The 23,148-nt window shown below is 44.9% G+C and overlaps 1 protein-coding gene across 2 annotated transcripts in view; it reads right to left on the reverse strand.

Moving 5' to 3' along the window:
- The window catches only part of lmbr1 (limb development membrane protein 1), a 47,994-nt gene extending 26,322 nt beyond the window's left edge, over positions 1–21,672 (reverse strand). For both annotated transcript variants that reach the window (XR_009708511.1, XM_061238126.1), the window contains exons 1-5: positions 21,465–21,672; positions 15,270–15,342; positions 13,887–13,926; positions 12,484–12,623; positions 11,396–11,499 (exon numbers count right to left, since the gene is read on the reverse strand). Coding sequence is in view for 1 of the 2 variants with exons in the window: in XM_061238126.1 (XP_061094110.1) it covers positions 11,396–11,499; positions 12,484–12,623; positions 13,887–13,926; positions 15,270–15,342; positions 21,465–21,527 (420 nt within the window). In the remaining variant the exon portion in view is untranslated. The remainder of the gene's footprint in view (positions 1–11,395; positions 11,500–12,483; positions 12,624–13,886; positions 13,927–15,269; positions 15,343–21,464) is intronic.
- Between the last annotated feature and the right edge of the window lie 1,476 nt (positions 21,673–23,148).

The following is a 23,148-nucleotide window of genomic DNA, read 5'->3' on the forward strand; positions in this document are numbered from 1 at the left end:
GCCACTTTATTCATTTTGAAAGAGAAAGCACCACTTTCACAGTTTCTAATTGGCTTGTGAACACAGTCAACGGTTTATTACATAAACCACTGAAAAGTTCTGCTCCCCGCAACATGCGCACATCGTATGTAAAAATATGCAGGTCTGACCCCTGGCCTCTGTGGGCCAGGAGGACAGTTTTACAGTTTGTTATTTTCCACTGTGCGTTTACATTCCCTTAATGTCTCCATCACCCAGCGTTCCCTGGTGCAGGCCCTGTGCTCCAGTCCTGCCGTCGCACATTTCTGAGAGCTGGCCATAAACCGCAGGCGAACGCAGACGAACGCTTCGACCCGATTACGTCACCCTGCGCTGGCCCGGCCCACTTTAATCAATCCGCCCTCCATCTTCCAGACATCCTCTCTCCCGCTCTCCCCCCGTCCTCTCCACACCGCGTCTGACGGGACAATCTCCCTCCCGTCTCCTGCTCTCCGGAGCCCGGCTCTCCGCTAGACAGGCATGGCAGTGCCCGGCGGCACAGGAAACGCACAGCCTGTCCCTCTCCTCTCCTGTCCTCTCATCTCCCTCTCTCTCTCCTCTCTTCTCCTCTCATCTCCCCCTCTCTCCTCTCTCTCTCCCTCTCTTCTCATCACTCTCTCTCTCTCCCTCTCTCTCCCTCTCTCTCCCTCCCTTCTCTCCTCTCCCTCTCTCTCTCCTCTCTTCTCCTCTCATCTCCCTCTCTCTCTCTCTCTCTCTCTCTTTCTCTCCCTCCCTCTCTCCCTCCCTCCCTGCGCTGCACTCCTCCACCTCTCTCACAGCCTCCAGGCTGGATTTCCCCTTTCCGGAAATTTCTTTACTTACAGTACCTATCAAATAGCCCAAAGTGCCATTTTTAAACACTGTCCTTGAAAATCTTTTTTTTTTTTGAATGTTCTTGTCAGCAATACGCCTCATATTTTGCTGGTTGACAAACTCACCGTTTGATTTCACATCTGCTTACAAATGTAACAAATACAAACCTGGCAATATGTCACACACTGTATCCTACAGCAACACGCTAACACTCCACACACAGAAAGAGCAGCAGTGCTTGCCATTGGAAAACCCCCCATTGACACAAACAGCAGTGCAGTGGGACCATAATGTCAACCTTTCACACTCATTATCCATGATGTTAAACTGTGAGTCAGCACATCCCTCACTACTGGCAAAGCCACATTATCCAGCGTACTCCCTGCATAATTATGACTGATGTGTAAGCTGATATATATTAGTAACATACACACGGTAAAGCTGCTCTGATGTTGGCTGTTTACCACGTACGTAAGCTGACTGATGTCAGCTGCACCTGTCAAAAGCACTACAAGATTAATGCAGCAACACTGTTGTACAAACATTTTTTCCCCCTTCTTTAAAAGGGTATTATATTGCACTTTGAATTTCACGACACTAACCGCCTCTTTTTAAAGTGAATTGGTCTGGTTGCTGAGGAATCAACACGTTTACTTTCCACTTCCCACAATGGTTCCTGAAGGCGCTGCCATGTAGAATATTCTAGCAGCGTGTGAACAGCAGAGTCTGCAGTGCCCTCTTGTGGCAGACTGGGGCACTGCACGCACAACCATTTCTCTGAACGTGGCAGTCGCAAAGCCCCAGCCGTTCTGGCGCACATTCGCCTTCCTGCGCCTCAAATCTCACCTTTAACTGCGTCTAAACCTCGCGCTCCTCGTCTGGCCTGCGCATGAAAGCTTCTGGGAATACTGCTTCAGAACACACACACGCAGGGAAACACGCTCTGCCCCAGATCAGCCTGTCTACCTGCCTGAAGACGCATTTGATGTTAAGCTAGGCTAATTCCACTCAACCTGTTGGAACAGGGCTCGATGACCTCAGACGGCGCGAGAAAGCCTGGAAGTGGCGTTTGTGAAGGAGGTGGGAGGAGGGGACTCCGTGCGTAAATGTCTCTGAAGGAGGTGGGAGGAGGCGGTGGTGGCTCTGTGGTGGCACAGGGGGCGTCTCGTAGTGCCTGTTAAAGGACACTGCCGGTCGACCATGTCTGCTGTAGGACCCCCATTTGGGTTAGGATGTGGTTTCATGTCAGAGCAGGAATAGGTGTGTTAGGTTATTTCCCCTCAGAGAGCACACTGCTCACGGAGAATGAGAGGGCAGTGACACCCAGAGGCACAGTCACAGCGCCCTCCACAGGCTCTGGGGGGGGGGGGGGGGGGGGGGGGGGGTCACCTTCAGGGCGGGGAGCGGCAGGTGTACTCAATCCCCGACCCTGGCCCTCCTCAGGTAAAGACAGCGCTCCTGCACAGCGGAGACGGACCAATCAGACGTCTCGTCCCTGATGCAGTATGAAGCAGGACTATAAATAGACCGGGCAGCCAGAGAGAGGTGGAGCACTGTGTGCGTGGCTCTACAGGAAGCCAGCTTCAGACAGAGCGATCGTACATAAACACAACACACACACTCTACATACATGCAGAGCATATATAAACACACCACACTAAATACATGCGCAGGGCAGCAGAGATACAGGCGACTGTCAGAAAGTCACAGGGGACACCAGGTCTGCTCTGGCAGGCACTCAAAGGAGTCTCCCCCAGCTCAGTCCACTACTTAAAATGAAGCAGCAAGATCCAACCTGGACATAGGTATTTAATAGGAAAATAAATAAACCAAAATATCAACAAAATTACTTTAAAAAACACTGGGCATGTCCAAAAGCTAGAATATAATAAAACGTTGAGTCAAATGCACATCCTTTTTAGTGAATCTATGGTGATCCCAGCAGCAATAGGAAAGCAAAGCACAATACACAAAGCAGGGGGAGAGAGAACAGGGCACAGGGCTGCTTGGCTAGTGTACCAGGGGCCTGTAAAAACTTTCTATTCTTGCTATTCTAAATGTGAGGACCTCTAAATATAGCCCTTGTAAAATATTTAACATCATCTGGATGGGAAGCTTTTTCACCAGCCTCCCTGCCCCCACCCCGGCCGAACGCAGCCTAGCACAGCGCTAGCCGAAGCCTTCAGCGACGGCCAGAAAAGAGGCGCTGTTCTCGGGGAGATTAGAGCCCCATAATGCTGCCCTCCAGGAGCCGGGGGTCTTCATTCACAAGAGCGCCCCCAAATCTCCTGCCGCGCACCCCCCCCGTCTGTTAAGCAGCAACAGTGTTGATCCTTCCCACCTCGCGGTACAGAGCTGCGTGAATCAGACAGGGTATTTAACAGCCATCACTGACTAATGAATGCAGCACCATGGGAATTAGTTCCCCAAAATTGATCTCATAAAAAAAATTAAAAAAAAATCATTGAATGAGCAAGCAGGCGGGGATTTTATGAGGGGGAGAGAGAGAAAAATGTCCTGAAACAGGCGGGTGATCCTGATGGAGACTGATGCACTGATGCTGTGCGTCTCTGAGCCAGCCGAGGTACAGTGTCCCGCTCCCTAAGGTACCACACTGCTCCGGGGCAGGCCTGTACCTGGGTCACATGCACAGAGGAAGACAGGGGAGAAATGATACAGAGATGGAGGAAGAACAGAGCGAGAGTTAAAGGAATAGAAAGGGTAATCGGGAGGAAGATGGAGTAAGAAGGTGGAGAAAGAGAGAGAGAAAGCGATAGAGAGAGGGGGAGTGAAAGAGACAGGAGAGACAGATATAAAGAGACAGTGAGAGAGCATGCGCAAAAGAGAATGAGATAGAGAGAGAGCCAGCATGAGAGAGAGAACATAAGAGAGAGAGCATGAGACAGAAAGCATGAGAGAGAGGGAGAGAGAAAGAGAGAATGAGAGAATGAGAGAGAGCGAGGGAGAGAGGGAGAGAGGGAGAGGGAGAGCGAGAGAGCGAGAGAGAGAGAGAGGGAGAGAGAGAGAGAGAGATCCTCAGCACTCAGAGCCTCAGAGCTGTTACCACATTAATCAGCAGCAGGTCAGCACATAGACAGGGCATCAGCCGACTGCTCATCCCTCCAGTAAGAGGCGGGAGCCGGGGCCGCGCATTTACCCCAGCGAGACGCACCAGATGTCAGGCCAACTTATTAGAGTATCCTTCAGCCGAGGCCCGCTCGCTGTGTCAGAGACAGAAAGCAGGGCCAGCCGAAGAACCACGCTTCAGACAGCAGAGGGGAGGCCGTGCTCCACCTCCTCACAGCCTCCCATACGTCTGCTGAATTTCGCCGTCAAAACTCTGTTCCACTAACCTCCTTTTCCCTTTTTATAGCGTAAATCCTTCAATTCCTAAACCTACAGACATTTCCGAGCCACCGTCATGTTCGGAATCGGAGGATTTATGGTGAGAACGTTGCTCTGGGACTTTTGAAGTTCTCGCCGCGTTTTTCCCCCTACAGCGAATAGGGCTACAGTCTCTCCTAATTACTGACGGGTGTCAGGCAGATAAGTAGCGAAAGAAAGAGCACTTGTACCCACGTTTCCTCAAAAGACGACTTTTTAATCCTGAATTACAGAAGTTGTGTAAGAGGAACAGTATGTTCACTGTCTAAGAAGTTACATGAAAGCTAGTCACAAAAAGACCACTGTCGGAACTGCAACCTCAAATATAACATTCACAGAACAACAGTTCCAGACTAGGGGCATGTCTGAACACGCATTTTTAGAAGATAGCGTCAATAGGGGGGGGGGGAAGTCTCCAATATCATTTGATATGAAGCATGACTTGTGCGTTAATTTCACTCGCATCACCTCATTCCTCACTGTTACAAACTCGGAAAGAAGCTCTCGCGTTTCAAACATCTTCATGATTGATGACTACTTCAGCGGCCTGTCGGCGTGGCATTTGTATTCGTCTCTTTCCTGCATTAACAATTGATAATACAATGACTGTTCACATCGCTTACATCTTAACTCTTCATTAAGGCCTGCTTATGTCCCCAGTCAACCAAAACGATCTGTTCCTTTAATACAAACAGACCAGGCCCAGTGGATTCGCCAACCACAACCCAAAGGCTAAGGTACAGGTTGTCTAATTAGCCAGGGGGCCCAGGTTTAGCAGGCAGCAGACCTCAGAGCCGGGCGCTCACAGGCTAAAGCCGCTCGTCACACAGATGAGAGGTAGCATTCCTCACAGCACCCCCCCGATGCCCCACCTGCGATGTATTCTGCTGAATCTGCCAATCATTTCAAACAGCTTTTTTGGTTCTCATCTCTGTGCTGCCAGGTAAGGCAGATATCTTGGTGGACTGCGTAGTCTCCCTGAAGGGAAAGGGAAGCTCATTATTGGCTTGTTATAGGTAGGTCTTGCCCAATCAGAGCTGTGTGATTTTTTTTTCCCTGTGCTAAAATCATCACCATTAAAAATGTGCCTGTTAATAGGGACAAGTTATCTAAAGTCAGCAGACACCGTTCCTATGTCTCGTAAGGTTCTGTTGAAACATAGGAAAAACATAATTCTGCCACAAAAAATAGCCTGTACCGAGAGTCAAAAATAATGCAAATATAATTCTGTATAAAAGGAATAAAGGATTACATTCTAATTGTATGCAGTCCAAGAACCAATAGAGGACACAGAAAACTCTGCAGGTTATGTTTTCCAAAGCACAAGCTGACCACCTGCTGTTGCACTGAAATAAAGATTATACAGAACTGGAACATTTTTCAGGGTATATCTGGACAACACATAGACACATACAGGCAACACCCTGGCCTTAGATTAGCTTAGATTGCAAACACAACATTTTATTCAGACCATTTCATGTACAGTATAACTGTAGTAACTCATATTCGCCACCAAACACTAGACCTACTTATTTTACATGGCCTAGATATACAAAACTTAAACAGTTCTTCCTCATTATGCACCTCTACCCAGTCACATCTGGACTACCCGTACAAAAATATTCTCCCTTCCACTGCCATTCCGTTAACTCTTCAACTGCACCGAGTTTTCTAGAAGCGCTCCCAGTTTGATTACCTGTCTGGCACAGTAAACCTACTTGTTAAAAACAATGCAAGTCTACAATGTAATGCTGCCCCACTTAAAGAAAAGAATGAGTCCCATGAGGCTTTCCCACCAGTACAATGGGTAAACATGTCTCCTCAAAAACTAGTGCTATAGACCACTGTGTTGCTGGAGAGAATTTGAGCAGCAAGTCTCATTGCTGACTGGCGCAATATGAAAACTGACCATCTTACTTTCCTAAACATATTGAGGCAAACAAAGATAAACCCAAATTCATATTATGTCAGTTGCTTCACTGACAGAGAGAAACTATCCCTTCTTGTTCTTGCACCCCTCATTTACCAGTACAGGTTTTATTAATTTCACTGATATACAATTAATGAGAATAGAAATGCAGGCAGAGTGCATTGTCTGCGCTTATCATCACATTATGACTCACAACACAACACCTCTCTCTCCCGGACCAAGGAGAGCACAAGGAGTCCTGCTCTTTGATGGATCAGTCTAAACAAACTGAAGCATTCATGACTGCATGATTAATACACCGCTGTTGTGTAATATTCTCACCCTTTCCAAGGGCTACATGCCTGACACTAACAAAACAGCTAATAAAGCCTGTTAAGCCAAATCTAGATCAAAACAACTCTAAGAACTACAAACCCCCTACTAATCTTTCACCCGGGTTATAGAAAATAACTGCTATGGCAAAAGTTGTAAACAACACATCGTGTCCTCAAACTACGGTGATGTTTCTACATCGACACTACTGAGCGGCCATTTAAATCAGGAAAAAGGGAACTCCCACAACAGCTAAAGCACAAACACTAGGCACACAGAGTCTCAAACATACAGTCTCACACTGACCAGGTCCAGCACCACTGAGACCATGATACCCACTGAGAGATGTATACTTGGCCATCGTGTCACCCCAGTGTGAGGGATATTTAAGGGGATATCCCGCATGCCCTACAGTCCGCCTGGACCAGCTGGGGAACAGGAGCCGTCCTCCAGGGCACTGGGACAGACTGTGTGTGCTTCTGACCTGCATACACACTGCTCTGCACCATGCTGAAGCTATGGGACTGGCCCACACTCATCTGGGATTTAACTGAGAGAGTTCAGATAAAGCAGAGCATGCTGGTCTAGAAAACAGAGAGAAGCAGAACAGCACCATGCTTGTCTGTATTACTGTATTGTGCAACTGACCTGCATTTGAAACTGCATTTTATCCACACAAAAGATAGAATGATAAAACAGGGGAAAAGATGGCCTCGCCCCTAAGGTCAACTGATTTCATCACCTCCTACAAATCAAACATCAATCTGTCGCACAGATTAGGTTAAATATTATATAAACAAAGGCACTGATGAAATTAAGCATTATTAATGTAATGTCATGTATCAGCCCCTCATTTTAAATTATGCAAATGAACACGGCCATTAACATGATGTTTTCACTCAACATCACAATCCATTCAATTGAATGTACACCTTAATAAAAATCTGTCATTTACAAGGATATTTTGGAAGATTTATGAAAATGTATTTGTATTGGAAATATACTCCAAAACATAACTGGACCACAATTTTCACAAATTAAAAATGTTTGTATTAGCCTACACAATTCAGAAATGCAAGACAAATAAAAACACAACAAAAAATAATCTCACCTAGAGCTCTTCTATGTGATATTGCAACAATGCTGCAAAAATAAAAAATTTAAACAAATATATTCCTCACTTGAGATTTCACTCCCTTACACACCGTGACAAAGGAGAAAAAACCCAAAACACAGCTCTTACAAAAATTCTCAGCAAACTAATATGTTTCTATGGTAATGAGAGTTCAGACCCAGCTTTGCAGAGGCACTTTGACCTTTATCAAGGTATGTAAACATCACTTTATATACGTGTCCCCACCCCTCCGAAAAGCCTGGGAAAAATGTCTACATGTGCAGCAGATTTGAAATAAATATCCAGCCCATTGTGGTCTTCCAACAAAGGAAGTATCTTAGTAACACAACAGGGTTTGCTCAGCAAGACATTTCCACCACCATAATCACTTCTCTTCATCTGGGAATGATGGAGATTGATGGAAGCGTTTTTAGGAAAGTCAAAGCTGTGCCGTTGCGTGGGCAGCCAGTCCACAGCGAAACACACAAAACGCCACAGCAAGCTACCCAACTGCCATTTAAAAATATATATATTTTCAACGGTCAACGTCCCTGCGTTCGGTCAAAGTTCTGGTCGGAGCTCAGAGAAAGCCAGACAGAAGTGAGCTCCTTCCCAGTTCAGCTTCTGATAAAAACACCCACAGACACGGCTGAGCTTTCCCTAAGAAGCGCAACTCCCTTCAGCCTGGATTAGCCGGTGTGGTGCGTGCGAGACCCCAGCACAGTACTCGCTGTAGACTCTTATACGCCTTCATGTTGTGCAGCCCAGCCAGGCTGTAAAAACGCTCATGATGCGTTTAGCCTTCAGCAATTGTTCTTTAAACCAATAAGAGAGAGGAAAGTGTGACATCACATCATCACACACAAGCGTCCCATAACAAAGTGTGAGACCTGGCAAGAGGAAAATAAATCTACAAGGGCAATTACAACTTCCTTGAAAGATTTCCGACGATTCTTAAAATCGGATTTTTTTTATTTTTGACAACGTAAATAAAATGAAAATGTAAAAAGAATAAAGATAAAACGACAGAAAAGCCCAAACCGGGGACGGGCTAGCGCACCGTGCAATGCCGGTGCGCTGGAGCGGCCGTGTTATGATGAAGTGCGGTCCGTTCGTGAGAAAAACAAATACGGGCCCTCTTTCACACGCACGCCGGCCCGGCCGCGGCTCCGGCCGCTCCGCTCCTCTATTGAGGCGCGCGAACAAAAGGGCCGAGGGCGCTCTGAAGACACCTCCTCCCAAATGAGTTTTCTGGGACAAAGGAGTCTGGAGCGGCCGTAACGGCCGGCGGAGGCCAGCGCGGGGAGAGGGGGACGCGCTGCCGCAGCCCACACACTCAGCAACAGTGCCATCTGGAGGAGCTCCCCGCAGCCAGACACTGCGTTTCCCAGCAGCCCCCAGCGTGAAACGGCCCTTATAAAGACGCCGATGCCTTTTTAAAAAAAAAACATGATGGCGCAAGTAAAGCTCATCGTTTAGGATTGAATCTTCCAGGCCTGGACAAATGCAAGGGGTAATGGAAAAATAAAACCACGGCGTTCTGTTGGACTTTCATTGATCCTGGCAGTTTAGAAACAAATCCGGCTATTATAAATGGCCGAAACATGGAGATGGATCCACGGCATGATTCTAAATTAATCCAAGCCTCTTTGGGGCTGGGTGATATTTCACGTAGGCTGTGGCGTAAATGGCTTTCTGGAACGAGACCAAGAGCGAAAAACTGTGAACTATAATGATGACATTTAAAAATCGCCTCATCTCTGCAGCGAGCTCAAACAGCGGCTCCCATTCCGTGGTAATCTGCTCGACTGCAGTCCATCCATCCAGAGGCTGTGGGAAGAGATTCATCATCACTGCGCCCGGCTGCAGAAAGCTAGTGATGATGAAGTTCTATATTTCTATCATTTACATTTCCCTCATTCTCCATGGATGCCAATTTTGTCTGCCGTATGTCATCTTGATGTTGGAGTCCACAGTAGACTACACCTAATATACAGTATCATAAAGTATAACATACAGCAGTTATACATTATGTGCATACGGCATCAAATTAACATTCTGAAAACATGATCTGGCCTCCTCTAAGAACAGAGCCAAGGGTCCCTAGTCATCGATGGGAGTAAAAACATAGGTAAGTATATGTACCCTGAAGGCAGAGATATGGCATCACCACAACGCTAACGGTACACAACAAAAGGCAAGGTAATAATGACAACTTCTCAATTCTTTGATAAGTCAACGCAATTACAAAATCATTTGATGTAAACACTCATAGTTTATATACTGTTTATAGTGAACACCCGTGAAGTTCCACCCCATATTTTCTCAGTATACTTCAAAAGCAAACAATCATTCTCCCAAATTACCGTCAGGCTTACAGTGCATTAAATCAGCTCCCAGCATTTCATTTCCTCAGCTGAAAAACATTAAAGTCCAAACGGAGACGTAAAACAGGAAAGACACATAAAGACAAGAGGCCTGCATAAAACCGCAAAGATTGGCTCTTAATTCTCCTAATGGTAGAGGACTAATTTTGCATTATACACACTTAAAAGGCTTTCATGTCAGCGTAAGGTCCTTGAGTGTTTCAGCATGGGGCTCCCCTCACCTGCCAGCAGCTCCACCGTTTCCTCTGCTCCCGCAAATACCCCAACGTGTAGCTAACGCTAAGCAGCACTTCCTTCCAACAAATTTATGGATCATCAGGAGCAAGTAGCAGCCCGGGCAAAATGAAAGAGTACAAAGACATGAAGCGGCAGAGGCCAGGGATAACTTCCTACCGATTCGGGCCTGTCCTTTATTACCGGGACCCCCCCGATACAAATTAGCCGGAGAAAGAAGTCACCTGGCCATAAACTACAGTAGCGGCTCATTTTTACGAAGTTTGTCAAGAGAGACGTAAGCCAGGAGGGCTTCAAACTGTGACACGGGACAGGAGTGCCTGAGAAGAAACTCGTTGTTTTGCGTTCACTCGATTGTGCGGTCATGTCGTGGTCTGGCTTCATGCACCTCCCGAGCACTGGCCCTGGCCCTGGCCTCCACAGCTAATTAATTACACAAGGAAGTCAGCAAAGACGGGGTTTTTTTGGCCATACCTCATGATTATTAGACTGCCCTTTTGATGTTGTATTGTGGGGGATTTGGGCCCTTAAATCACGGGGCGCGGGTGTTGAAGACTGCAGCGTCTGGATAATGAAGAGGTGGGTCGGGGCGCAGTGGCAGCGGGGAGGGGACTCGTGGTGTTTCATGTTAACAGGTTCCCCGTCCGTGCACGAGTGTCAGACAGAGGGCAGGGCAGGGCGGAGGCACCTGCTTCTCCTCCTACCCCCGCACGCTCGCCGAATGACAGCACCCACGAGGGGCTGCAGGAGGGGTCATCAGGGGCCCCTGCATCATACCTCACGCAGGGCCAGTAACACATTAGGTTTGGAAAAATACTGATATTTACATACGAGCGTTTGGGTCAATTTCATTTCAATTCAAGAAACCAACTCAGATTCAGATTCAGATTAATGAAAAAATGTGTGTTATATTTTCACAGAATTAATATATGAGCAGATGAGTTAGCTACAGCCAGTGATCCTCACAATTTGACACAGTTCAAATGAGGAGCCGGTCCTTTAGCCGTTATAAATCCACCAAGCTTTTGGCTTTCTCTTTCACTCCTCAAAAGTACCGGTGCATTCTAGCTTCCAGTTGTTTTAACAATGATTCTATTTATCCACCCCCAGCCCGTCAGCATCGGCTAAGTGGCGTCGTGTTGCTTGATTCCGCTCAAAGGCACCGAATTAACGGAAACAAAGCCGCAAACAAACAGCCTGTACCTTCTTTGATCCAGCAAATCCCTCTGATTCCAGAAAGAAGTAGGCAAAGGGCATCAGGACGAAGAGGCAGAGATTGGAGAACAGGGAGACCAGGTTCCAGAGGCCTGAAAAAGAAAGTGTTTCATCCGTTTATTGCACGGTTACAGCGACGTTCTCACACACCACACACACGACATACATCAACACTGTAAAGGAAAGACGTTTGTGACAGAATTGGTACACCGTTTAAATTACTCAGGGAAGCACTTGCACACAACTAGGGTTTCCTGTGTGAGTGAAAAACGCAGAAACCACAGAATCGCAGGTGAAAACTACTGGGCTCTGACGCCACCCTGTGGCCACATGAGTAATACCCTCAGACCTCTAACTGGCAATAACTGGCTTGAAACCATCCAATATTATGACAACAATGCTGTTTATATTTAACTTTATGGTTACTGCTGGAGGCAAACTCAGCTGACTCTTAAGGAGAACTCCCCCGAGTATAATATTAACAGAGAACACAACGAACCTCAGTATGAGACGATAATGACATCCAAGCGCAATGTACACACAGACCAATTTTCCAACATAAAGTGATCTAAAAGTGTTGTCTTTTGGAGACTATTCTGTGAGATGTCTGAAGACATTTTAGTTGTTTAGGGTCAGGTCCTTCACCTCCAATCTAATCAGGTCTAATCAACAGCGAGGGAAGTAGAAATTAGTCTGGTGACTTGATCCAACAACCCTCAAGTGTGTGGAAAGGAACTGAAGCTACACAGGTACTGAACCCTTGAACCCAAAACTCGACAGCCGGCACATACAGAGTATCACAAACAAGATGGCTGCCTGGTCTGTTTCCCTCACCTAGTCACCTGCCCCTGCCAACCGCAGGGGGCTAAATAAAGTCAACCATTTCACACTTCAGACCCTGCACAATGTAACACTGTGAGGATTTCATTAGAGCGTGTGTGTTAGTAGACCACTAAAGTGAGAGAAGCTACCCTAGCGTGTGATGCTGCCATTCAGTTATCACCCCCCAGCCACTGAATGAGGGGAATAAAAATGATAACAGAAGTAAACAAACAGGTGAAATGTGGGTTACTGACCATGGATGAGAGAGCCATTGAGCCACTGGATGTAGTAGTTTTTGGGGAAGGAGAGCAGGATCTCATTACTGATTATGGAGAAGGGCAGTAGCAGCACTGCTCCCGCTGAGATGGCCAAAGTGAAGGTGCACAAGTACAGTCTGTGGGGGAGGGGGGAGCGTTAGTACAGCGTCACACAGCTCCGTTAGCATGCTAAAACATGTCAAACCAAATAACGACAAGCACACAGTCACAAAAGGACATGGGTGGATATGTTTGGTATGATCTGTTAACAACGGTTACAAGGCAGAGTGAGTTTTCAACCCACATTCCATTGTTGAAACTGGTAAATACTGCAAACATCTATTGTGGGGCGACGTGGCTCAGGCAGTAAGAACAGTCGCAGTGGCAGTCGGAGGGTTGCTGGTTCGATGCCCCGCCCGGGCTGTGTCGAAGTGTCCCTGAGCAAGACACCTAACCCCTAAATGCTCCTGACGAGCCGGTCGGTGCCTTGCATGGCAGCCAATCGCCGTCGGTGTGCGAGTGTGTGTATGAATGGGTGAATGAGAAACATCAATTGTACAGCGCTTTGGATAAAGGCGCTATATAAATGCCAACCATTTATTCCCCCTCCAATGTATAATGTCATCTGTGGAATGACTATTCCATATTAATCATGACAACAATTTTTGTGTTTACCATTAGATAGTAAGTTTACTGGGTTTTTCCTTTTTATACTGAAAGTAGTAAACTCATTAGTGAATGCAGTGTTAAACAACGCTGTCAGCTTAACCTTTATACTAGCATAGCTGGGAACACGGTTGAACCAACATTCAGGGTTTCAATGAAGCCTGCCCAGCCAGACAGACTGAACTCAAAACATTAGCAGAAAACATGCTACGTGCTCTACATCTGCAAGCATAGAGACCGAGGAAGTGGTGAACATGATTTTAAATTCTGTCCACTTTATCTTAATGCACAAAAGTAGGCTTTTACTGGAAGAGAATCACTCAGTCTCTTGAGTGCATAGAAGACAAGGAGAAGACATAACAATGTACAGCACTATCTACACTCATTGCTGTGATAAACCGTGCCCTTGGATAGTTGGATACAACATTGGTTTTGCATGACGGCAGTTCGACTGCTGATAATTATTATGCAAAATGAGTCTGCAGCAAAGCTTCTGGCGTAGAGTAGATCATAAAAAGAACAACAGCTTCCTATTACTGTAAATAGAGGTGGTGGGTACAGTGGTAACTTTAGCACATGGCGCCATACCAGCACTCTTGAAGAACACCAGTAACGATCATAGAGGCTCTAGTGAAATATCAGTAAAAATATAGTGAATAATCTGTAAAAAATGTAAGTAATAATTTGTGAACACATTTACGGCACAAATAAAAATTGCACACAGCTGTACTCACGATATTCTGTTGACTATGGCATCTTCATCTTCATGATCATCTGTAGAGTGCAGAAAGATTGTTCATATCACTGACTGTATGAGCCTAATCATAGCAGGTTTTGTCAGCCTGTCTTCAAATTGACCGTAATGTCCTCAGGAAAAGAGTGCAGTGTGAGCAGGAGGTTAAGAAACGGTAAGTGATCACTGCAGGTTTAAATACTAGTACACAACAACATAACCTCAAACTGAATATCCCTCCTGACCCTGACCCCCCCCCCCCTATATCCCACTTGTCCCCCCTATATTTTACATTCATAATAATACTTATTATTAATTATTATTATTATTATTATTATTATTTAAAAACTTGCACTTACGATGACTATTGTTAGTCATTGTATACATTGTATACATGCATGTTTTGCCGTTTATGGATTTGATGTTTTTCACTTTTTGAGGACACTAAAAGTGTCTGCTAAATGACACGATTTTAAATGTAAATTTGACACCATTCTGAAGGACAGGTTAATATTTAGTGCACGCTATATGCACTGTAATTAGAGGAAATGAAGGCATGTTTCCTGGATGGCAAACCTCATGGCTTTAACATCACAGTCTCCATCATTCCACAGACAGGTGGAAAGGCACAAAGCTCTAAGACTAAAATTTTGCTCTTTAAAAGATCATTCATAGAGACACCACACCAATTTCCGCAAGATACCAACCTGTTGTCCCTAGACCCACATTCAATCCCTCCAAATATGGTACAACAATGTTTCCTTTTAAATAAATGCTACGCCGGCATCTCATAGCTACATGGCGCCATCAAAGACCTACATTCAACCCCAGGGCCAGAGTGCACGACTGGGGCTTAATGGCCTTGACCAGCTGGCCAGTTAAACCATTATTCCTCGTCTACCGCTTCCACCTGAGGCCCGGCATTTTACTGTGTACTGCTTCACATTTCATATTCGTTCCCAATTTGACAAACGAGAGACAAATATGTAAATGGAAACTCGGGCGTCATGAAGTCCACAGATAGAACCGCTTTGCATCGACAGGATAACCCCGGAGCAGTGGTCTGGGCAACAGCACGTGTTCGTCAGACTAGCCTGGCGGAGGTCTGAGCATGCTCACAAGAGTCACAGGACTCAAAGGCACCACAATGTTAGAGGTGACACCCGCATACAAAAGCCCATGTTGAACATACTGAGCCTGTGTGAGTGCAATGATGGCATAAACAACAGCCCACATATATGTGCTGTGAAAACATTTCAGCGTACGACATATGAGGAACACGCAACAAACAGCTTCCTTGGGAGATGCTGAATAAATTCAACACTCATTCACGTGTGTTCAGTAAAAGGCCCTATCGAAAGCCCATATGCTTGCATGCTCTTACCAGTTTTCCTCTTGTACCGCGTGATGATGAAGTAGGAAACAATGTAGAGGACTGCAAACAGAAGGAAGCAGATCTGCCAAGAAAGAACAATTCAACAAAAACACAAGTTAGAAATTACTGGATTGTACTCAGACCAGTTTACAACAGATGTAATGATTGACAGCCTTAACCGAAGTCATAGGCTAACAAACAGACTCATGTGTTCTGGCTTGATTACTCCAGAGGAGCTTAATATACGCAAGCATGGACTGCAATGATAGTCATCCATTTTGCATCATAGAAAAATAAATGTTAAGGCACCTCTCCATGCCTAAACAGGAACATACCAGCAGTTCATCTATGGAATCTTTTAACTTTTAGGGCTTTCACCAAAACATATCAGAGAACATAAACCACTTCTGAATTGACTAAAACTTCCATGGTTGACATAGTTTAGGAAGCAAGAAACGAACAACCATGGCTACAACGAACCCATTAAAGTGGTTAAGCCTTTTGAAAAAGGCCGGCAACCTCGTACCTGACTGTGACATCATCTGTAAGGCCACAGACACCTCATCAAAGTCACCACAAGCACAACCTAAGCCTCACGGGCAGATGTTCAACATGGAGCTCCTACTGTACGTTTCAAAGTCAATCGTGGGGGACGGGATGGGAACAGGCACTCAAAGCCATACCAGGACAGGAGGCACTTACAGCAGACACGGATCTGATCAAAGACACCTGAAGCATAAAGCAGGTCTTACAGGCAGATTTTCAACACACACTTCACACACATATTCACTGAAATCAATCACGAGCATAGGACAGGCTCATATGTTCACTGAAACTCATGACAGGAGCCACTTACAGCAGCTTAGAGAGGCACAGTCCTCAATCATACTGCAAACATTACCTCATATGAATGTATCTGTGAACGGAGGGCAGTTTCACTGACTCACACATAACCATCCAACAGCTTACAATTTTCACTTGAATGTGGTTAGGCCTATTCTGTGGATTATAAGAATCATCCATCCATTTTCTAAGTTGTGCCTAGTAATGTAGCCTGTAGCGTAAGGTACATAACTGGCCCCGGAAGGTCAGAGGTTCAAGCCCCGGTGTAGCCACATTAAAAACTGCTCAGCTGTTGGGCCCAAATTGCTACAGGGGAGATTGTCCCCTGCTTAGTCTAACCAACTGTATGTCAATTTGGAAAAAGCATCTTCTAAATGACAAATGATGATGATGATGATGATGATGATGACTTAAACTGGTGACAAAAAGTCTGGCTACACCTAAACCCTCCTGTTGAGGGTTGGACATTGGCAGAAACACAGGAATACACCCTGGACAGGTCAGCACTGTGGGGGGGGGGGGGGGGGGGGGGGGAGTGGACACAGGGAGAATATGCAGGGGCTCCACACAGGAAGGCCCTTGGCCGGGGTTTGTATGAATGTGCACCTGTCGTTATGGAGCTTCCACGTGCGTTTACGGCGTCCTCTGGAACAATGTTCCATTGTGCTTTATTAGTACTGCAGTTTCTATATTCCTGCCATATTTATTTTATAGTGCACTGACGCCATCAATCACTGCCGATCACTGCCTTAAAGCTGGCAAGGTTTCACTCCCGCAGGCATTGGGACCTGATTGTTAAGTGATAGGCGCTCTAGATTTCAGAGCGTGAGGCGTGTATGAATCATACACAAACCTGGCCAGAAAGAGGAGCCACCTGTGGGAAAAGGAGCACAGGCAGCAAACAAAGGTATCAGTATACCTCCGTTAGCACAGGCTTGGATCGGATTCATAAGACAGCACAGCACGCCAGTCTGATGGTGAACTTCAGAGCTGTTCAGAGCTGGATGGGTGGTCTTAGCTCTTAGTCACACATTTCATATTTTCAAGTTAATAGTTTTTTATTAACTATATGCATATGCACCAAACACAGAGAGACCAAACACACAAGAACATCATGTCCCATATTTATCCACACAAGTTCAGCTATAGCACACAACAAACATTGATACTGCCTGTACTCTGTTGTTCTACCATGGTAGCTACTAGAGCTACTAGAATAAATATTGCCTCTATAGCAGGGGTGCGCAACAAGGGCCAATCTGTTCCAGGATTTTATGCCAACTTAATTATTTAATTGACTCTATCATATCTTTCCTGACATGTGTATGAGTACGGGCTACAGCTGCAGAGTGCAAGTGTATCCTAAAGATTTTACTGTGCTCCAGTACAGGCTTGAACCAGGGTAATTTATAAAGCAAATGAAAAACAAGTCAATTGGTTGGAACAAAAACCAGTACACAGACCAGGCCTCGAGCGGAGTTGTGTACCCCTGCTCTATAATAACTCATGACAGGGAATGGGAGAGCTACTGCGGATAACCCCACACTACAGCCCAGGCTATCAAATCAGGTTCTGTCCAAGGGAAGGTCCCCGTACAGCAATGACGTGCGTGCACACTGCGGTTAGACCGTAGTGTGGCCATGTTTCTTGCATGGCCACAGGAGTACATAAAAACCCACACAGGTAATTGCAAACAAAAGCATAGGTAAACGTGAACCCAGTGAAGACTCAATAGGTCATCAAGTACATTGTAAAATCCTAAATAGAGCCCAATTAACCAGAACAATGCTTTCGACAGACGGGAAGTTATTTAAGGGAGGTGGATTTCCCTGCTGAAAAACTGTAGGGTGGGGACTGCACAGGTCTGTGGGTAGTGTAGATATAGTCGGTAGTGTAGATACAGCGTTTGAAGAGGAGGAGTGCATGGTATGAACGGGGAGTGTGAAAGAGCTAAGAAGTGCAGCTAACTTTGCACTCAGAATGCGTTACTGTAGTGGTTTCTTTCCCTTGACATCACAGCTGACCTTTCGTTTTCAGATTTTTTTGTAATGAGTTGCATTACTGGCATGCAAAGGCACGGGGCAGTATGGTGGTATAACGGTGAGCACTGACGCCTCCCCGACATTCACCCCGGAAAACACGGATCCTTTGTGGAATTTGCATGACGTGTTCGCCCCATGTCCCTGTGGGTTTGCCTGGGGTGCTGGTGAAACTTAACTCTGTTGCAGATTAGGAGGAGAAAATAAAAACTGATGTTTCAAACAGGTTGACAACAAACCTCACTCAACAATTTCTAATAATAAGGAATTTGCACTGACAGGCGATCACACCTGCCATTGTCTACTGCAACTGAACTCCAAAGGACGACTCATTTCATTTTATCTGAAACAGTACCAAACAATTATAGAATAAAGGTGTGGTCCCACATTAATCCTACATTCCAGGTCATGCTTTTCAGAAACAGGCCTGGTTATGGAGTAATCTGTATCAAGAAACAGTATCTAAAATGATCCCCACACAATAATGCATTATTTCAGAGTTATGCATTAACCTGGGGCTGTTCTACCGAGAGGAAGTTCATAAGTTCATTTTAAACAATAATTTCATGTATAAATCCTATCGTCTTTCTTGAAAGAATTCCATTCTAACAAGGCAGACAATTGGTGCATGCTACACCTAAATGTTGTCTGAATGTACTCCCTGGGTGTTGTCTGCTTTTAGAACCACTAAAGCAGGGGTGCACAACAAGGCCCGATCCATTTCTGGATTTTGTGCCAACTTCAGGTCTTAGTTATAAAATTTGTTCAATCATATTTTCATCTGACACCTGTGTAACCACCAGCTACAGCCACAGACTGAAAATGTGTCCGAAATATGTTACTGTGCTCTAGTACAGGAGTGAGCCAGCATAATTGCCAGAAAACTAAAACTAAGATAACCGGTTGGGCCCAGCACACAGACCGGCCCTCCAGGTCCAGAGTTGTGCACCCATGCACTAAAGATAGGCTTTTATAGTTGGAGGCCCAGCGACACACTGGAGCAAAAATGTCCCTTTTGCCCACTCAGCACTACTGTCGGAGATGCCTCCATTTCGGTGTGAAAGAGATCCACCCGCAAACCACTTAGCATGTAGGTGCAGGTTTCAACAGAGCTTGTCAATAACTGCTGTATAAAACAATGCGCCATAAATGTACACTCATTTATCTATACTGTACATTCTATTCCAACAGCATCCAATGAGGTACTTGCAATATCAGGTGAACTTTGAGAAACCCTGAACACAGAGAAATGTTCTCAATGGCCAAAGTGAATCACTTATTAGACAGAAAAATTAAGAACATTTTAAGGTGTCGAAAATTACATCATTTTTGTAGAGAAATATGCACACCACTTGTAGGTATCTGGCTGGGGCAAAGTGAATTAGTCAAGAAAAGTTCATTTTCAGCACTTTGTCAGTTATTATTCGGTGTAAAGAGGTTGATGTCAGGTTTTCTTGAACTCAAATTAGTGCCATGTCACAGGTGGTCAAGTTAATATTACACTGAGCTTGCAGAAGGAATCTGCATACAGTGAAAAAATGTCCCACAGCACAACCTAATGTGTGAGCATGTATGTAGCAGACTAAAAAACTAATCTACCAAATTCGAGACACTGCTCAGTCAGAATTAAATTAGGTTTCACGTGAAATAGCTTAAATTGATTAACACGCCAATACAAACGTACGGATGCATGCATGTGGATGCATTTAAACATCCACAACCATAATTGGGTAAATTAACGCAAGCAAATGCTAAAAAGTCCTCCAGTCGACAATGAGGACAAGCCATTAAAATTAATCACGGGAGGCATATCTCATGACGCAATAACATCAAGATCTCTACTTTTTCAGATATTCAGTGGTGTACCACACTTCTTGGGGAGAAAATACTCTCGTCATTCCATAATGTCAGATCGTACTCGTCAGATCTTCTGCGTGGATTTTCAGTACGCAGGGACGACTGAACTCGATACGCATTTACTGTGCGATTGGTGGCTTCTTTTTACATTCATGTAACCTGTTCTCTTAAAGAGTAAAAATAGAACATTTATACACGTTAATATATGGACAACATATCGCAAGGTATGGGTGAAGTGATAGCAACACTAACAGTAAACAGGACATCAAGCTGTTCCTCAAGAGAATTCCTTTGGGTAGCGTACAGCACATCACATGGAAAGACGTGTACACCGGATACTCTGATCTTGGTTCAGCTGAGAGTACTTGCCACACCTGTCCGACATTCTGATCAATCAATCACAGTGACCCCAAATTATTTTTAAAATCTATTATTTTCAATGTTCCGAATGTTGAACTGTAGCTTAATTTTAGTTGTAGCTGTAAATGTAGTCAACCCGTGAAATGAAAATTAATCTATCGAATATGCTGGAATTCAAAATACGATTAATAAACAGCAAAACGGCATTAGGCCTACTGGTTAATTTATTTTGGTGCTACTGCCAGGCTTACATTAGTGTCTTTTTAAAGTCCACTGGCCGAGCTTATGCCGGTTTTAAAAACACAGGAACAGTCTATGGCTTTTTGCATTCTTACATCAGCGTGCTTCAAGCAATGCATTTTCAGCCAGTAGCTAACTATTACCCTACCTACAAAATACATTAAGTATAATGTGGAGTATCCCCGATAACTATTCTAGGTTGTGAAAATATGCACAAATAACCAAGTTTAATATCTTGATGGTCTAGCTAGCTACAGATGTATGGCCAATTAATTCAACTAACGACGTTAGCTAGCTAAGTTAGTAGTTAACGGTTACGTAACGTACATTTTATTTCAGTAACGGTAGGAGCTGTCATTTTCCAAACCCATCAGCCCTGCTGATAACAATCTGTGATTACTCAACCATTAACTTATCAGCTTAGTTTCACTGCGTTAGCTTTGTAGCAAACTACGTTAACTTACTGCTCTAAAATACGCCGTGCGTTAAAAATTCTGCACGCTGGGTAGTTTGCTACGTAACATAGGCTAGCTACAGAGGTGGATTGGTAACTCGTTATCAAGGTGATTGTAACGTAACAGTTAGTTGCTTTGCTAAACTAGTTGGCTAGGTCTGTTGCTAGCCAACTGCCTGCCTACATTTACGGTAGGTGGAAATTGGTGACACGACAGGAAATTGGACACTTTGCATACACTTCAGCTGAGAATCGGATATTTTTATTTTTCACTAGGTGGGCCCCAAATCAATTCTTGCAATTTTAAAACTCATATTGCACAAAAACAAGGATAGCTAGCTAACATTCGCTTAATATGTTCCAAAGGCTATGCGGCTAGCTAGCTTTCTTGCTAGCTAATATTTTACTTACGATGTACTCTCGAACTTGGCTGTGAAAATTCTGTTCTCTGATAGTCACATCGTCTTCGTCCATTCTTCATATTGCATCAATCACTTACTTCCAACGTCGTGCTGCTGCCATGAATTAAACTGAAGGCAAAATACATTAGAAAAACAAATACATACTTATAGTACGGCCCTTTTTTGAATGAGTCATATTACGGAGACATCAAGCTTCCCTGACGCCATAAAAACGCCTCAAAATAAATGACATCATCAACCCTCGATTTGCAAGATTTCTGGTGTTGTCATATATGTGCGACTCGCTGTTCTTTCCTAAAATAGGAGGAAGAAATTACAAGAGAGGCAAGGCATACGTAATGTAAATCAAGGCTGCCCAACCCTGTTCCTGGACATCAACTGCCCTGTTGGTTTTACATTTACATTTTACATTTTTGTCATTTGGCAGACGCTTTTAATCCAAAGCGATTTACAAGTGCATAGGTTCTACCTAATCGCTCGTTGAAGTTTAGCTCATTGTTTTCCATCCAGTTAGCTGTGTGTGTTCGAGTAAGCCTAGATTAGCCAGGCAAAATGGATGTGAAAGAGGAAAATATACATGGAACAGGTGCTTGTGGTGGTGGCATGGGTCCGAATCCAGTGGAAGAGGAGGATGGAGTTCAACCTAGATGCAGGCCATGGGATGGGAAAGAAAATCTAGTCGACTATTTGTTGTCCCAGCCATTCCATACTTTAGACCATGCTTCAAAAGTGAAGATAAAATCTGCTGGCCGACCAACTCCAGAAGTCAAGATAAGGCGTGTGACTCGAGCCAGCGGTAAGCAGAAACAGAATGAATATTATAAGATGAAAGCGGGCTGGTATGACAGGTATTCCTGGATGGCGGGGAGCGCTAAGACCAACTGTTTGTACTGTTGGCCATGCCTTCTGATGGGGAAGAAACAAGCACCTTTTGACGTTTGGTCTGTGCAAGGATTCAGTGATGCTAAGAATTTAGACAGGGCTACGAAAAGGCATGACCAGTGCAGTGAGCACATTGGTTCGAATACCAGGCTGAAGCTATTTGGCCGCGTGCCTATCAATGAGTTGATAGATGAGGGAGCTCGTTTACACAGAGCAAACTACAATATCCAAGTGAGAAGAAACAGAGATGCATTAATCCGTCTCATCGATGCAACGTGTTATCTTGGAATGCAAGAACAGGCTTTTAGAGGGCATGACGAGACTGAGCAGTCTGCTAATAAGCGAAACTACATAGCGCGCTATGATGCCTTATTAGCGGAGCATATTGCAAAAGCTACTGTGTTCTCTGGCCTATCTAAAACCATCCAGAATGATTTGATTGCAGCTATTGCAGCGACAATTAAAGATGAGGTGAAGAAAGAGATGGATGCAGCTCCCTTTTACGGATGGCAAGTTGATGAAACGACAGACGTTAGCTGCCATGCCCAGCTGTCTGTTATTGTGCGTTATGTTGATGAAACTGGCACAATCCAGGAGCGCTTTTTGGGCTTTTTTGATGTTTCCAGTGGACGAGATGCCCAGTCCATTTTTGAAATGATGGAGTCAGAGATGTCCAATTTCAACTTTGCGGAGAAGCTCATAGCACAAACGTATGATGGTGCAGCAGTCATGGCCTCAGAACTTAATGGGCTACAAGCCAAGGTGCGAGCAGTTGCCCCCAGTGCCATATT

This window comes from Conger conger, chromosome 4, assembly GCF_963514075.1.
Source record: "Conger conger chromosome 4, fConCon1.1, whole genome shotgun sequence".
In the NCBI taxonomy this organism is placed as follows: Eukaryota; Metazoa; Chordata; class Actinopteri; order Anguilliformes; family Congridae; genus Conger; species Conger conger.